The sequence below is a fragment of the Nycticebus coucang genome, chromosome 5 (assembly GCF_027406575.1).
Source record: "Nycticebus coucang isolate mNycCou1 chromosome 5, mNycCou1.pri, whole genome shotgun sequence".
In the NCBI taxonomy this organism is placed as follows: Eukaryota; Metazoa; Chordata; class Mammalia; order Primates; family Lorisidae; genus Nycticebus; species Nycticebus coucang.
In genome coordinates this window covers 124290477-124307997 of record NC_069784.1, presented here as the reverse complement: position 1 = coordinate 124307997, position 17521 = coordinate 124290477, and the positions used below count along the sequence as shown (strand labels likewise).

Below are 17521 nucleotides of genomic sequence, written 5' to 3'. Positions count from 1 at the left end.
AAAAGAGCATTAAGGGTATCCTTTGGAGTAGTGAAGGTGAAAAAGAGGTTTGGGTATGATTTAGGTATGGTTGTTTCCCTACCCACCAAGACTCTTGTTGCAATTGGACCCCCAGCACAGTAGTGTTAGGAAGTGGGGCCCAAGGGGAGGTTTTCGGGTCATGGGGATAGACCCCTCATGCGCTGGTCACAAAACAAGCCTCCTCCTCCTCCAATATGGTCTTCCCTTCTCACAGGTGTTCATTGTTTTCTTCCTCTTTGAATTCTCTGCCATGTTGTTGTGCAGCACAAAAGCCCTTGCCAGAGCCAGGGCCATGCACTTGAACTTCCCAGCCCACAGAATGAAAAGCTAAATACTTTTCTTTATAAATAACTCAGTTTCAGGAATTCTGTTATAGCAACATAAAAAAAGACTAAGGCAGAGAAAAACAAAAGTTTATAGCAATAGATGCAACAGGATTTGGCAACTGAAAATTTGGGTTAAGGTAGAAAAGCAGAAGATCATGATGTAAGGCCTTGGTGAAGGGCAGGGATATGGTCTCAAGAACAGAAAGGGGGAGGTAGGGGACACAGAACAGGTGGCCAGAGAGAGAAGGTGAGGAAGATCGAGATGGTAATTTGTTACAAGGCTGTGCAGTTTGGGGCAGCTGGCGATACCCAGCAAGAGGTTGCACAGGCTGGCCAGCACACTGGGAAGGGGCTCTGAGCTAGAGAGATAAATCTGCAGTGGGCACCGAGAGCCCAGAGTTCAAAGCCAAGAACATGGGTAAGTGCCCTGAGAGAGCTTGCTAGAGGGATAAACAGCCCAGGGAGCACCCCCAGTAAGGGATGGGCAGAGCTGCAAAGGGTGGGCGTCAAGGGAGGAGGAGAAACTGGAAGCCAAAAACCCACAAACACCAAGTGCACAGAGAGAAGTATGACCCAAAGAAAAGCCAGATGGGGAAGAGGGCTCCACTTTGGTTATTACTGGGCCACTGACCTCTGAAAGAACGTTTAGCAGGGAATGAAGACAGGAGTCAGGCTTCATGGGAAAAGTTCATAACTGGGGAGGGAGAGAATTATAGTTTGGAAAAATGGCAAGGAGATTTTCATGGGGGAGAGAGGAACTACATGTGTCTGCTCACTCACTCCTTAATTCATGTACTCAACATTACTAAACGTCTTCTACGTGCCAGTGGAGAAGCAAAAGGTCTAGAGCTCAAGGCGCTCATAGCAGATGACAGCATACAAGTGTGCGTGTACACACACACACACACACACACGCACAGTCCACTGCAATGGTAGCAGGAGAATCTCGGGGACGTAAAGCCCAAGTAACAGGATGCTGTACCTCAACTGTGTGGCTTCCGGAAGACTTCTGGGAGGGGCTGAGACCAGAGATGACACTCTAAGGTTGAACGTTGCCTGCCCTGGTGAGGGGTGGGCAGTGGGGAGAGTGGGGGGAAGTGTAGCCCACTGGACAGAGCTGCAATTTCTGAGACTCTTGGGCACGCCGTGGGGAAACTGGGTCTGGCTGGGAAACTGCATGAGCTTCACCCCACCTGGGGAGCAGGTGGTGAGGGGAGGGAGTCCAGGTCAGATGAAGGCAAGGAAGAGGGTCAGGAGAGCTGGAGAAAGGTGTGTACAGAGGCTGCTTTTCTGCGGGCAGAGAGGGAAGGGAGTGAAGGTGGAGTTCTGGGAGGTGGGCGAAGCAAAGCTGACTCAGGCAAAGAGAGTAATCAGCTCTCCAGACGAAACAAACCTCAGAGCAAAGATACATCTAGGCCGAGCAAACGCTGTCCTCGAACATCTACAAACTGTATTCAATCCACATTATTCAACCGCACAGCAGCGTCCAGTTGGCTTTCTCTTTTTAAATTTATTTTCCTTGTCTATCATGCTATATCTTTTCAAACTTTTTCACCATAAAATAGTTCAAGGGTAGACATAGGTAATGAAAAAGGTGAAACTAAATCAGTGAATTTTCAACTCCGGTGAAAGACTTAGTAGAAAAGCAGTTATAAATATTGGCCAAGGTGAAGTCTGGAGATTTATTTTGGACCTTCCTGTCTCTACAGATAAATTACTGAGCCTGAACTTCTATCTGGGTGAGGGCAGAACTGGCTCCTACTTCACAGACAGCCCTGGGAGTGCAGGTTTTAACTGCTGCTGTCTATTGAATGCTATGGAACACCAGTTGCCCCAACTCTCTATTTGGGTACAAGAACATAGGGATGACAGCTCAGTGGTTAAGAGCAGGGGGGTCTCGACTGGTATCAAACCCCAGCTCTGCCACTTGGTCGCTGTGCAACCCTGGGCAACTCACGAACTTCTCTAATCTTCAGTTCTGCATTTGTAAATGGCAATAACATACGAAGTGTGGTAGGGTTGTTGTAAGTACCCTGTTTCCCCGAAAATAAGACATCCTCCGAAAATAAGACCTACTTACAGGAAAGATAAGACGTCCCCTGAAAATAAGACCTAGTGCATCTTTGGGAGCACACCTTAAAATAAGACACTGTCTTATTTTCAGGGAAACAGGGTATTACACAGATCAATGTTAAATGCTTAGATCAGTTCCTGGAACACAACAAGAACTCAATAAACATTGCTTATTAGTAGTATCTGTTTCTTTTTCAATTTTCAGTCCACATCAACCAACTCATGAACACTCCCTCTAAAAAACACACCAGGTGGTCCTGACTCCAGTTAGCTTCCTTGAACATAATGAATCTAAATAATCTTGACACACAGCACATTTGTCAGTTACCTAGTTAATTTTCAGATTACTGTTTTATGTATACGCTATACAAATAAAAGTTTAAAATACCATAAAAGTTACTACTAGTTCCCATGCAATGTCTGTTCTCCCTCTTTCCTTAAGAAAAGAACCCCATTTTGTTCAGGGAAGAAATGTGCTCAGCTGTAAACCCTCACTTCTCTAAGCTCCCTATGGCAATGGCGGTCAAATGACCCATTCTGAGCCCCCTTCCATTGTTTCAATTTTCTCTGTATGACTATTGCACATACTTTTTTTCTACTGTATCACCATACTTCCAAATGTAAGCCTGCAGCCTTTCAAAGGCAGCTTGTGCCAGTTCTGTTCCTTACTATATCCCAGAGCACAGAGGGTTCTTCCCACCACAGAGCAGATGCTCAATAAACAGCTGCCACACGAAGGACGGGGGTGGGGGGGACAAACTGGAATGTGGTGGGTAGGGTTTCTAGGAAAGCTTTGTGAAAGGATGTGCTTTGGCCCTTTGCCCAGCTGCCTTTTCCCCTCACCCAGCTTTTGCTTCCCACCTAGAAGATGCAGCAGATATACAAAGACAAAAGAAAGAGAAAATAAATAAATAACTAAAGCCCATGGGACAGTCTGGGCTCCTGGAGGCCTACCTGAGCCAGGCCTGGATCAGCCCAAGAAACGAGGATGTGTCCAACAAACTTTGTATTTGTTTGTGCCACTATTCGTCAGGTTTTCTGTTCTCGTACCTAACGTCTTTCCTCCTGGATAGGAGTTGTAAAGAGATTTCTCAGCTAAATTTTTTTTTAAATGCCCTAGATATTCTTGAAAGTAGGTAGAAAGTAACAAGAAATTTAGCTAATGTTCACCTTTTCCACTAGCTGACAAGAACCCAACACTGGGGTAATAAAATAGACGGTCTCATCAATAAGCAATGTAGAAAGATTAAAATGGAACAAGCTCCAGGGAAAGTTCCCTTGGCCTCCTTCATTAAACTTTCAGTGAAAGCACATGGAGGGACCGAGCAGAGAGTAAGTAAATAAGAATGAATGGGGACCCTGCCAAACCAGTGTCAGGGGCAGGAAGGGATCTATCCATCTATCTACCTATCTCTGCCTCTCATTCATTTATCTATCATCTATCAATCAATCATTCATCTATCTATATCTGTATTTATCTACATCTGCCTATCAATCATTCATCTCCCTATCTCTATCTAACTATCTCTCATCTATCTTTTTATCTATATCTGCCTATCATTTATCTATCTATCTATCTATCTATCTATCTATCTATCTATCTATCTATCTATCTATCTATCTATCTATCTATCGTGTAGGCCAAGCACACCCAGAGGCCAGCAGTCCCACTTGGAAGGAACATCTAAATGCTGCAGTGTCCAACATGTCAAATTTTCACCACTTGCCTACCCCACAAAAGACCTACCTCTTCTGCCTCTCTGGTCAGAGCTAACATCTATAACTGAAGACTGTAAACCCTGTTAGATGCTGGATCCTACTGGGAGAAGTGATGTATCTTTTAGAACAGTGGTTTTTAACCTTCCTAATGCCACGAACCTTTAATATAGTTAAAAGGGGTCGAGAACCCCTGTTTTAGAAAGGGACATTTGCACTATAATTAATGCCAGATCCTCTCTCAGAAGGTCTCTGGTGTGGGGGGAGGGAGGAAGGCACGTGCACTGGGGTCCTGTGACAACTGGGGAGCTTGTGGTCCTGGAAGGCAGGCATCACAGGACCAGGACTCAACTTGCCACCTTGCCAGTCACCTCTGCTTCTAAGGGCAGTTGCTGCAAAATGTGCTCACTTTTAGTTTACCAAATTCTCTTGCCTTTTGAATAAAAAGCATAAGAAAACCTCTGCCCATAGAACACAGCTCTGACTCAGAACAATGTTTTGTTTGGCACACACTTTGCAGACACCAACCAGACACAGCCAACTGGTTAGCCAGGTCCCCTCGGGGATGCAACATTCAATTGCAAAGTGACCAGCAAGTATTCCGCGGTGAAGGACAGTGGGACTTTCTATTTACAGTTCCAAATATAATGAATAAATTAGTCAATATAAACACTACATCAAACCTACTAAAATCGTAATCTGGCCTTGGGTGTTTGGAGTGGTACCTCATCTCTAAAAACAAACAAATTGATTGTAAGAGGGACTTTACCTAACAAATGCAATCAGTGTAACCTGGTTTCTTGCACCCTCAATGAATCCCCAACAATAAAAAATAAAAACAAACTAAAAACAACATCTCTTGGAAGATTTAGTACAAAATAATCATCAATGTAAAAATAAGTACCACCATGTTGCAACCATGACAGTAATGAGTGATTCAGGAAAAAAATCTAACGCTACTAAGTCAAAGGTGAACAAGGAACAGGTCTTCCCAGTCTCAGACTATGTTCTCATTACAGAGGGGACATGGTAACTTCTCAAAGGAAACCTGGCTGAAACCATCTTAACAGGACCATCAAAGGGAATATCACCAAAAACAGGACAAATAGACATCACGTGCCTCCAGACATAGTGCACTGTGGAGAAAAAAAGAAAACAACGAAACCCCAAACAACAGATACTTCACAAACAACTAGCCTAGACTCTTAAAAAAAAGTCAGTATCATAAAGAACAAGGAAAGGCTAAGAAATCGGTTCAGATGAAATGTGACAAAAGAGACAAAAACACCACAAATAATTTTTCTTAAAGTGCCAGATTGAGACAAAAAGTGCTAGAGGAAGCATTACTGGGACATTTAGAGAAAAGTCATTGTTAAGTTTCCTGTATTTGGCAATTAAACTATGATTCTGTAAGAGAATGTCCTTGTCCTTAGGAAATACATGCTGAAGCATTTAGGGGTGAAGGTCATGATGTGTGGTACTTGTGATGTACTCCCCAGTGGGTCCAAGATAATAACTGGCGGTAGTGTGTGCGCGTGTGTAGGAGAGAGCAAGAGAGGGGAAATGTCAGTAATTGATGAGTCTATGTGAAAGGTATGTGAGTTCACAATTCTGCACAATTCTTACAACTATTCTCTAAGCTTAAAATTTTTCAAAAGAAAGGGTTTTAAAGTTAACAAAATAAAAACCCAGAGGTTCAGCGCCTGTAGCTCATCAGCTAGGGCACCAGCCACATGCACTGGAGCTGGCGGGTTTAAATCCAGCCCAGGCCTACCAAATAACAATAACAACTACAACCAAAAAATAGCTGGGCATTGTGATGGGCACCTGTAGTCCCAGCTTCTTGGGAGGCTGAGGCAAGAGAATCGCTTAAGCCCAAGAGTTTGAGGTTGCTGTGAGCTGTGATGCCACAGCACTCTACCGAGGGCAACAGCTTGAGACTCTATCAAAAAAAAAAAAAAAAAAAGAAAACAAACTCTGAGTACCATAGTTTTCAAAAACCATTAATAGAGAAAAGAAGGACAAAATGTTTTTTAAAATTTTTCAATTGTTTGGGAACACATATAAGTTTGAAGCATTTAACAGTACAGGAGCAAACTGGCGGTATTACATATGGAGCGGGTGTGTGTTCAAAATTTTCTGTTAACCTCAGGAGGCCATCAGTCTCTTTCTTGACCACAAGAGTCATGCCACATTTTACTAAGTAAAGGGTATAAACACAGAAAGAATGACTCCCTACAACTGAGGAGAAGAACAACCCAGCCTAACTAAGGTCAAAACAAATTTAGTGAGTCACTTCCTCTTAGGAGGAAGGGCAAACATTTCTTATTTCCTGAAGGATTCAGAGATTCTGCTGGAACACCTGAGCTCTCGGCCTGAATCATTCTACATAAGTAATACAAGAGGTAAGGAGAAACTACAGCCCATTCATTCCATGCTTCTGAGCCACCATAGTACCTCCCAGTGCAAAACCAATGTCTACGGAAGTCTCTTGTCTGTTTCAGGCTACACATGACTAGGTTCCTAAGATGACACAATGCAAGCAAAACAAAAGAATAGACAGGAATGGCCTTGGTTTTCTTTGGCACATAATCCTCAACATGCCTCAGTCCTGAGCCAACCCAAATGGCCTCTAGAGCTTGGAGTTGCAGCTTCTGGGCAAAGCAAGCTTCCTCCTTGGAGCAGCCTCTGTGCCACCGGCACACACCCGTGGACGGATTAGCCAGCGCTGTGCTCTGAAGCACACACACGCTCTCTCAACCTGTGCTTTTCATTCCAGGGATACTTTCTCCCGAAACCACTTCTGTGCCTCTCTTGGCATGCACAGTAGAAGTGGCTCTGTGCCAGAGGAAGTGTCTGTTTGGAGATGTGCACTTTCTTTAAATTTCTTTACCTCAGAAGCTCATAAACAGAACATTCTAGTATAATTATAATGGAATAAAGTAGAAAAAGAAAAGGTTATGGGGGAAAAAAAAACATTTGTTTTATTTTTGCCTTTGTTTTATTTAAGTTGCCTAAAAGAAATACAAGATAAACATAAAATTATCTTCCAGGAGAGTAGAAATTATAGGGTTTAGATTTGGGCAGGGAAGCAAAAATATTGCCTATAACAGGAAAGGTCAGTGGTCATTTGCCATCTCAGACACACGCATTTATTCTTGTTTTAAGGTCACCTGCCAAAGGTCACTTACAAATGAGGTGCAGGGGAGAGCTTTATAATTGCTGTTTTATTCCAAACATAACAGTATTTTCTATTTGTAACTCTCTTCTTAATGACCTTCATCCTATATTAAAATTAATGTATAAGTCGAAAACTTTCTGTATAACTTACCTGTCTTTTCCCTTTCTGTGTGTTCACTACCAGGTATTTACTTAAGGTTCAATCACAATGGTCAGTGTGAAATCAATAACTCCTCCCTGAATCCTCAGGCAATCCAATCCACCAATTGGATTATCAAACACCCCGTTAACCGCCTATATACATGTACACACACACACCCCCCACATCAAGGAAAAGGATACCACGCTCCAGGTACCTGTGCAAACGACCGCCTGCTCCTTTCCTTCAGGATGGACCTAAAAGACACCTTCTTGGAAACTCTGACCCTAGGCAGAGGGAGGAAGACTTACTTTCTTTCCACTTCTGGTGTTGACACGGCGCTACAGAAGCCAAGGGACTCCTACGAGGGAAGATTTGTATTGTCAGTGTGGGCAGAGCAGCAGGCTTCATCTCATTTGTACATAATATCACTTAAAAAAAAAAAAAAACTAGAAGCAAAAATAGACGATTAAAGTCACTGTGCTTACTTCAATCTGGGACCGCAGCTGAAGTGACGTGGGACTGGCATCGGGTTTCTCCTAAAACAGAACAGATGCCGGTTTAATGAGACTTCCAAACGTGGCATATACCAGAAAGACAAATAGATGTGTAAGAAGAGAGGGAAGGATTTGGGAGACGACGGAGATAAACAGATTTTTCTGGAAAAACTAAAGAACTTTTAACATGAAAGCTCTGTCCTCTTAAAACTGAACTGTTTTACAAACTCCACTGCTAGACGCTGCTAGAAATTTTATTGCATTAAAAAAAGAAAAAGCACAATTTAACTGAAGGGTATGACAGTTAATGGTGAAATAATTCTCTGACTATACTCAGACCATCACTGGGACACTGAATTTACTGCAATCCATTTGATTTCAGCTATTTTGCAATAATAATGGAGTTTCAATCTGATTTTAAAGTTCTAACTACATTTAGAGTGCTAAGCAATGGAGGATTAGCTGTTAGCATTGTTAGGAAGTTGGAAAGCTAACCAGATATTATCGTGCAGCCTGAAAACTCAAATCCTCCTGTAAAAGCAATAAACTGGGACCTAGCTGAGAATTTAAAAACAAAAACTCTCAGCATCCAGTCCATAAGTGAAATATAAATGTGTGAGATTTTATGAGTACACTGAAAAAAAAAAATCAATAAATCATGAAAGGAATCAAATATTTTAGAGATAAAATCATGAAGTATATAACACCTTTATTTGAGAGTTAACGGAGGCTATATCCCCTTTGAGAGTAAAAGAAGAGGGGGGAAAAAAATAAACCATTTACTTACAATGAAAAAAATTATGCAAACTATGCATTCCCACACCCACCTAATTGTTCCCTTTATTAAAGACGCTTATTTCATCATCAACACAAAACTAGGCCAATATTTAAAAACTCGTTGAAGCATAAAAGTAGCAATCAAATATTATAATAATTATAACTCAGACTAAAGTTACACATTTAAACAGGGAGCAAGAATCTGGCACAAATAAACAACATCAAAATGAGCATGCTTTCCTACGAGACTGGGGGTGTTCTGGGGACTTACAACACACCAGTGTTCATGTGGCTGATAACACTGTCCTATACACTTGGAAACTGTTGGGAGGGTGAATTTTATGTTATGTGTATTTTTGCCACAATTAAAAAAGGAGTGCTAGGATGAGTACATCTGACCATGGGGTGATTGTGGGTAAACAGCATGAAAGAAAAATGTTTTCAGGGTGGCACCTGTGGCTCAGTGGGTAGGGCGCCGGCCCCATATACCGAGGGTGGTGGGTTCGAACCTGGCCCCGGCCAAACTGCAACAAAAAAAAGAGAGAAAATGTTTTCGTGGATTGGGTTTTCAGGGGCTGGTAACTCACAGTTTTTTCAGGACACATCTTATTTATTTTATCCCAGAGGAAAGAGACTACAGTCATCATTTAGAGGCATTTTTTTCTTTGTTAGAGAAAATATGTCCTAAAGTTAAAACATTACACAACTGAGGAGAAGCTTGTACAGCTGTCCACCAAGTTAAGGACATATCTGATGTTGGAAGGAGAGGCAGAAAGGACCAGTGGCAAAATGCCATCATTTGATAAACGTTCGTAAGAGTAATCACTATCATGTGACACATGAATGTAATAAAATATTTAAAACATAGAAACATATATAATAAAAAACACAGCAAAACCTCGTGGACCCACCATCAAGTCTGAGAAATAAAACATTACAAGTTAATTCACACCCTGATATACACGTAGGTAAACCATCCCATCCGTGGAAAGAATATGAAACACGTCTCAGTATAACGAACGTGTTATACACATAGAAGGAAGACGAGCTGGACAACATTTTATTGTTTATCACCAAAAAAATAGATTTTTTTTCATGGCCCAACGTGGAGTGAAAAGGTGTGTTGGAACCAGACAGGAGGAACAGCAGCCATCTGTGCAGCCACACGGGGCATAGTTCACACAACACAGAGACAAGGGGTTCAAGTCCAAAGGTTCCTCGACATCTCCCTTTCTTGTTTAGTTTCCAGAGCAGGCTGCCCGCTTCTCTGCCTCAAAGTCAACCAATGTAAAGGAGTAAAAGGGGCAGAAAAGCATAGATCTAGAAGTCCTGACAAAGGGGAAGATGGCCTAGGAGCCGTGAAGACGCCCCTGACCTTCCCACCACCACTGCTTTATTCAGAGAACTAATAGTCCACAATATAACTCCTGGTTTGGAATTCACGCGGATAGAAGTAGTAAAAATTGTGACTCCCATCAAAACACAGTCATAGAGTGCATGTGTAACTTTGGGGCATGCTATAGAAAAGAATAAGACTTTTCTCTCCCTCATTAACACACACAGTTTCCGTTCCTGCTGCCAAATACAGGGCATAAAGCAGCGAGCGTGGTATGTTGCTCACAGATTCCGTGGATAGTAAGAAAAGCAACAGCAGAAAGCCTTCTCTCAGCTCCAGAGGGGCCTCAGCTGGGAAGACTGGAAGGTTGGGCGTGGCTTGATGGGTGGGGCTGTGTTCACTGGAAAGCTCGCTGGCTCCCAAGCTGACAGCCGGGACCTAAGCTGGTGCATCCACAGAATACCTGAATGTGGGTGTTCTGTGGGCTGTTTGGGCTTCCTGATAGCTGGATGTTGGGGTGCAATAATAAGCACCTGGAGAGGGCCAGACAGAGTTAGCATTACCCCTCACAATATAGCCTCACCTGGTATGACGACAGCCAGAGCACAAGCCCTCCCGGCTCCGGACAAAAGGGTACAAGGCCCCACTTCTCTCTTGGCAGGAGGAATGCCGAAGTCACATTGTGAGAACAGCACTGGACGGCAGGCAGCACTGTGGCCAGGTTGGGGGATTTACCGGCTGCCACACTGACCGCCAAGATGGGCCTACTCATAATTTTTCAGGATGAGGCATGAGATGCATTACAATGCCCATCAGGGTTATTTTGTGGGGTGTACAGAGTTTACTCACATAGCATATCCTGGCAACATATTTCAGCCCAAACCTATCACTTCAAAGGTCAGAATATAGCACTGGGTTAGGCTACGATGATCATCTTCCTCACTTCAAACCTATAATTATATCTTTAAAGCCTCAAATATACAAAGGTAAAGAGAAGAGTATCATGAACTCCCAAATTCCTATTAACCAAAGACGATCAACTCAGAGTCAACTTTGTTTATACCTCCACTCTTATTGCAACCCTACCCCATTTGACTTTGAAGGAAACCTCAGACAGCAGATTACAAAATATCACAATTTTTAAGTTAAGGATTAGGTATCAGGATTTCTTAGGTCGTAACTGCTGCTCAAGCTTGAGCAAATGGCTCAATCACCAGGAATTTGACTCTTTCCTAGCACTGGAGGACAGGTTTGGCAGGAAGCCCAAACAGCCCATAGAGTAAAAAAAAAAATCATATTTATGAAATTTAGATGTTGCAAAGGAACATGAAGAAATGCATTCCAGAGTCAAATGCAAAGGAAGAGAGTTCATTCCAAAAGTACTCACTCTTGTTTCCCAAGTGGAAATACTTCATCCTTTTACATTTCACAGAGTCTGATATGCTCTCTGACTTTGCTGTGACTAAGTATCTGAAGCAGTTTTTAGTGAGAAATAACTCCATAATCTGGGCCACGCTCACTATTGGGACCCAGAAAAGATCTGGGAGACAGGCACACAACACGCCGCTGAACCTGGACGGATAAGTGGGAGTACTATAACTTGATTAGGAATTTTTTTAAATAAATAAAAAAAGAAAGGGGACTACGAAATTTAACATGTCAATTAAACTGTTCATTGTTAAGTCGCACATGGATATCTTAGTTAAGAATGACAAAAATCATTAACATTTCAAACTCTTTTTTTTTTTTTTTTTTGCAGTTTTTGGCCAGGGCTGGTTTGAACCCACCACCTCCGGCATATGGGGCCAGCGCCCTACTCTGTTGAGCCACAGGTGCTGCCCCAACATTTCAAACTCTTAAGGAAACTTCTCCAACTGAATGAAGTAAACAGTCAGGATTAAAACAAAATATAAATACATCCCAACACGTACACATGCATGTCTGTATGTGTATGTATGTGTGCACGTACAGGAAAAGAGTTGAGAAGGCAGGCACCAAATTAACTTAATAGCAGTTATTTAGGTTTCAGTTCTCCCGGCCTTTTTTTTTTATGGTTCAGATTTATTTATTTATTTATTTATTTGTTGGCAGGGGCTAGGTTTGAACCCGCCACCTCCGGCATATGGGACCAGCGCCCTACTCCTTGAGCCATATAAGTATGTAGTCTTGCATTACTTTCATCATTTTTTTCTAAAGATGAAAGATCAGCTTAAAAACCATTTCCGGGCGGTGCCTGTGGCTCAAGGAGTAGGGAGCTGGTCCCATATGCCGGAGGTGGCGGGTTCAAACCCAGCCCCGGCCAAAAACCACAAAAAAAAAAAAAAAAACACCATTTCCAGTTCCCATACATGTTTTTAAATTATCCACACATGTTTACAAATGCATGAGAAAATATCTAAAAGGATTCTTAGTATGGATGGAATACATTTCTCAACTTTTCAAGCATAACTTTAATAATAATTCAAGTCGTATGCCAGCAGTTAACTAAAAAAACAAACAAACAAACCTAAGACATGTTAAAACTTAATTTCTCTAATTAGGTCATGCCCTGTATTAAAATATACTCTTGAAGTGTTACAATTGTTAAAATAAGTGTCATAGAAAACTATGCATGCATTTTATTATTAATAGAAAAAGGCTGTGCTAAAATCCTTTCACATTCAGTCTGAGAAGCTAAACTATAGTACTGTATCGTTTAAAAAAAAAAAGAATCAAGTGACAAAAAACATTACTGGGGAGAAAACCCTCAAATCCATTTCTTGTATGAGGTTGGATAATTTGTGGAAACAACAGTTTCCCAAATGTTTATTATGTCTAACATAGAAAGGAAAATACACACACACACACACACACACATATACTGATTTCCTTTCTCTCTCTATATATATTTATATTTGGTTTGTCAAAACCAAAACATATGAATACATGTGTTCGCTTTCACCTGCTCTCACACGTACTCCCCCCCCACGCAAGTCTATTGTTACAATAAAAAGGCAGGGATCAGATATAAAACTTAGACTCTGCCCTTAAACGGCTACATTTTGCTTTAAAGTGTTAGAAGCCAGAGACACAGAGACAGATCGCCCCATCCTGGGCAGAGTAAGGGCCTGGAAAACAAGTATCAGGCCCTCCTCCACACCCTGACTTTGTTTCCACCTTCTTGTGGCAATCCACACCCCCATCCTCCTAATGTTGCCAGTGTTCCCAGCCAAATGCACTTCACAGCTGGAAAAGCAGGAGGGATAAACCTTTCTCTTATTCCAAAAACAGAGAGGAAGAACAACCAGCACCCACCAGCTGGGCTTGGTGCCCAGTTCTCCCCCACCCCAGATACAGGAGGAGGTGGGAAGCCGGGAGAGGAGGCTGCTGAGCATGTGCAGTGGGAGAGCAAAAGGCCAGGTGCTATCATGATGCTCCAGGAGCTGCGGAAACCACGCTCTGAACTGCAGGGGAAACTCACCAGGCATCTACCACTTGAAAAGGAGACTGCAGAGCTGTGGAATCTTCTAGTTGGCAAACTACACTGTACTTTCTTCCTCAGGAGCAATCCTTACTGTAACAAATAAACTAGACAAGCAGAAACCTATAGGCAAACTACCTCAGCATAATAACCCTCAATGTCTTACACACTGTCTAATCTTAGCTTTTATTTGGTTTCCACTTTATCAGAAATGAGTCCACACTACCAAATTCTAATAGGTTATTTTTCAACTTTTTAAAGTTTCTCCAAGTTTTAAAAGTAAAAAATATCATCACTCCTTTATTTTTACTGGAAGAATCAAAAAGACCCTAACTATTCACGAAGTCCTGGGGGGTTCAAGCTTTGACTCCGTGGCTTACTGGCTGCTATTTAACTTCTCGGTCCTGGGCTGGCCTGTCCCAGGCTAACCACCCTTCTCAGCGTCCATGAAAGGAGCTCCACCATTCTACACACAGCCTCGTGCAAGGCAATCATGCAGCAGATCCCAGTGTAACCTGAAATTCCGCTTATCTGAAATTCTAATTCTCGCCTTTGCCTGGAAACCAGATTTCCTCCTGGCTGCCTTCTCTATTCCATCTCATCATGGGACATCTGTTCATTTTACTGGGATTTAAAGCTCAACACTGTCTTGGGAGTCTTCTCACTGGAGCCACTGCTGTTTTATTCACAAACTTTCCTGCACCTCTGACTCCAGTCCATAGAGGCCTTTCCCCTCACAGGCACGTGGGCCACCATCACGGGGGTGGAAGGTCCTCTCTGGGAGCTGGGAGACTGAGGTCCAGTTCTGCTCCCCAACATAGGGAGATCTTTTTGTCTGCTTTGGTTTTTCCAACGTCAACAAAAGGCAAACAGACTGCTTGATCATCTCTTTTTTTACTCTAAAGTGCTACAATAGGCCAGGTGCAGTGGCTCATACCTGTAATCCTAGCACTTTGGGAGGCCAAGGTGGGTGGATCACCTGAGCTCAGGAGTTTGAGACCAACCTGAGCAAGAATAAGACCCAATCTCTACTAAAAATAGAAAAATTAGCCAGGCATTGTGGCAGGCACCTATAACTCCAACCACATGGGAGGCTGAGACAAGAGTATCGGTTGAACCCCAGAGCTTGAGGCTGTTGTGAGCTACAATAGCACCAGGGCACTCTACCCAGGGTGACAGGGTAAGACTCTGTCTTTTCCCCAAAAAAATAACAAAAAAGAAAACTACGAGTGGTAAAATAAATAAATAAAATACTATGATAAAGCAGTGTCATGCCCCCCTGGCCCCCATCACTACTACATCTTCTAGAACTTTCTGCCCTTGCTCTTCAGAGTGTGTTTCAGGGCCATCAGCCTCACCTGGGAGCTTGTCACCAATGCAGTCTTGGGCACCATCGCAGACTGCCTGCATTTTACCCAAATCCCCAAGGGATCTGTGAGCTCATCTCTGTTTGAGAAGCACACTGCTCTGTGTCATTTCTGTCCCAAAATCTTTCCTGGAAACACAATACTGGCAGGAGAAAGTAGACATTTCTGAAAGAAACACCCCTTCTGCAATCCCAACCCTTTTCTTAGTGAACAACTGCTGTGTCCTGAACACACACTGAGCCTAGCGTCACTGTGGCTCGCTACCTAAATGCGCTTCTCCTTCCTGCCCATCACCCGATTCAGCCTTTAGATCCAAGTCCACTCCCCTTTCCTATTAAAGCTTCCCTACCAGCCTGTGCCTTAAACGATATGGCTGAGAATGGTCAAAACAACAACTAACTACGTCATAAATATGTTCAGTGCACCTGTGGGTACCAACACTTCACTTACTGGGTTCTCAACTACCCTTTGTAACAGGCATTGATTGTACCCTCCTGTGATCCATCAAAACCTATTTATTTAGCATTTACAACGTGCCACGTCTCCACGTCAAGTGCTAAAGACGCAGCACTGATCAAGACGTGGGTCCCTCCTCTCAAGGATGTTACTGTCTACAGCCTCGCACAGGTTCTGTGCAGAAGGAAGGTGCTCACGGGCATCTATTAGTTTAGTTCTTTCTTCTGTTAATTTGTATTTGCGATTTTACTGTCTGGGGCACACATCTTCAGGTTCTAATTTAACATTTAATCACCATTCATTGCAGAGTTATACTGGGAAGTAAAAGTCGTTCAACAAATATGTAAAATCTACAGCTTAGATCTACAGGAACTTAAAGTAGACTGTTGTAATGTGTAATCGCTTTTAGGTAAAAGTCAGCAGTAGTTTGTCAGTTTCAACATCCGTCCCTGCCTTTTCATCTTTTCACATCTCCTTTCACCCATATCACTGATAGATGAAACATCAGAGCATGTGACTCACCTTTCTGGTTCCCAAAAGTTCATAAGCCTGATATAAGGATTTTTTTTCTAAGTGAAAGTGAATGGGAAAGTGCTCTCGTCCCATCACATTAAAGAAGAAACTCTCCAAGGGAAAATAAGATTTTTTCACAGGTGAAGAATCTATTCCATCCACTGCGACCTTAAAATCTATCCATAATTAACAGATGAGTGAATTTCTAGAAATTCACCTAAGAAATAAACCTAAAAAGGCAATTTCCATGTTGTCAATAATGCTCTATAATAAAATAATTCAGTCTTTTACTGTATTAGTCTATGTTCTGCATTTTATTAGTTACCTACTTATTTAGACCTCACCACAGTCCAAAAAATGTCTTAAGAAGGTTTATAAAATTTAAGTTCAATGTTACATGATAAAGCAAAAAATTAAAGAGCTAATTTACATGATACAAATTACAGGGGTAAAAGAAGGTCAAGATTGTAAAGTAAAACTGATCCAGAAATTAGGTTAGTTCATAAAATGTGAGCCAGGGGATCCCACAGTAGAGATGGGCCACACCATCAGTTACAGATGTTACCACACTTTTATGTTTTAAGGTATTCCCAGGTACATGATTCTGCTAGTGTTGCTGCAGAAGTCATTTTGCCCCTAAGTGCTTTAACACTCAGTAAAGCTGGAGTGAGGTCTGAGATCCTGTAGCAAAAACAGGGGGAGCCGGGCAGCGCCTGTGGCTCAAAGGGGTATGCCAGAGGTGGTGGGTTCAAACCCAGCCCCAGCCAAAAACTGCAAAAAAAAATAAAAATAAAAAGGGGGAGCCTCCCTGAAGTTCACACCCTGCACCCACTCGACGGAGTAGAGGGAGAGTCCCCAGGACTCTAAAAGTCAACCTAGAGACAGTAGGTGAGGGCTACCACCCTGAAGGATGGCTGTGGTGAAATCCACAGGTGTCACTAAAAGGTCTTAACTTGGTTATATTCAGGGATAATCTGAATCTAAGAATAAAAGGGTGATGCCCTCGTGCCTCATTTCCAACAACAAGGCAGTATAATCCTTTCATTTCTAAACTGTCTTTAAAAACAACCTTAACAAGGTTGAGAACGTACATACCACATACCAAGGGTTTTGCACATCAATGAGACCTAGCCCACAACATGACAACAGATCATTTCGGTAAGATGTAAGTGTCACGTGACAGAAGGGTGCACCTTTTACTATGAACAAAACTAACTCAAGAATGTCATGGTATATAAACAGAAATATTAAAAGGCGCAGTGTTGGTAAGGACATTTTCATAATCCTTTAAAAAGAAATCTCACAAGTTCTATAATTCAATTTTCCATTTTAGCAGCAGGCTTTGGCTTATTCATACTAACTTACAAGTGGCCAGTCCCTTTCCCAGGTGGAGACTGTGACATCGGCCACGGTAGACGGAAGTCGCCATCCTGCTCAGAGTTCCTCCTCCACACTCCCAAGCTTGGGAGCAGCACGTTAGGCTGGTCATCGGATTTACTAACACGAGACAAGACTGGGCACCGCCTGAGCCCACTTCCTTCTGCTTTCTCTGTCTCTCTCCATCTCCCTTAATTGTAAAAATACTTACTAAGCACACACCACGTGCCAAGTACCATTCTAGTCTACAAGAAAAAAAGAGTAAAAGAGACACCTGGCGACT

The 17521-nt window shown here is 42.5% G+C and overlaps 1 protein-coding gene across 4 annotated transcripts in view; it reads right to left on the bottom strand.

The window, feature by feature from the left end:
• SASH1 (SAM and SH3 domain containing 1) overlaps nucleotides 1-17521 on the bottom strand; it is a 312356-nt gene that overhangs the window by 91066 nt on the left and 203769 nt on the right. For 3 of the 4 annotated variants that reach the window (XM_053591083.1, XM_053591082.1, XM_053591085.1), the window contains exons 3-4: nucleotides 7944-7994; nucleotides 7767-7816 (exon numbers count right to left, since the gene is read on the bottom strand). The exons of the other annotated variant lie outside the window; for it this stretch is intronic. In XM_053591083.1, the coding sequence (XP_053447058.1) occupies nucleotides 7767-7816; nucleotides 7944-7994 (101 nt within the window). The remainder of the gene's footprint in view (nucleotides 1-7766; nucleotides 7817-7943; nucleotides 7995-17521) is intronic. 4 annotated transcript variants of the gene reach the window in all.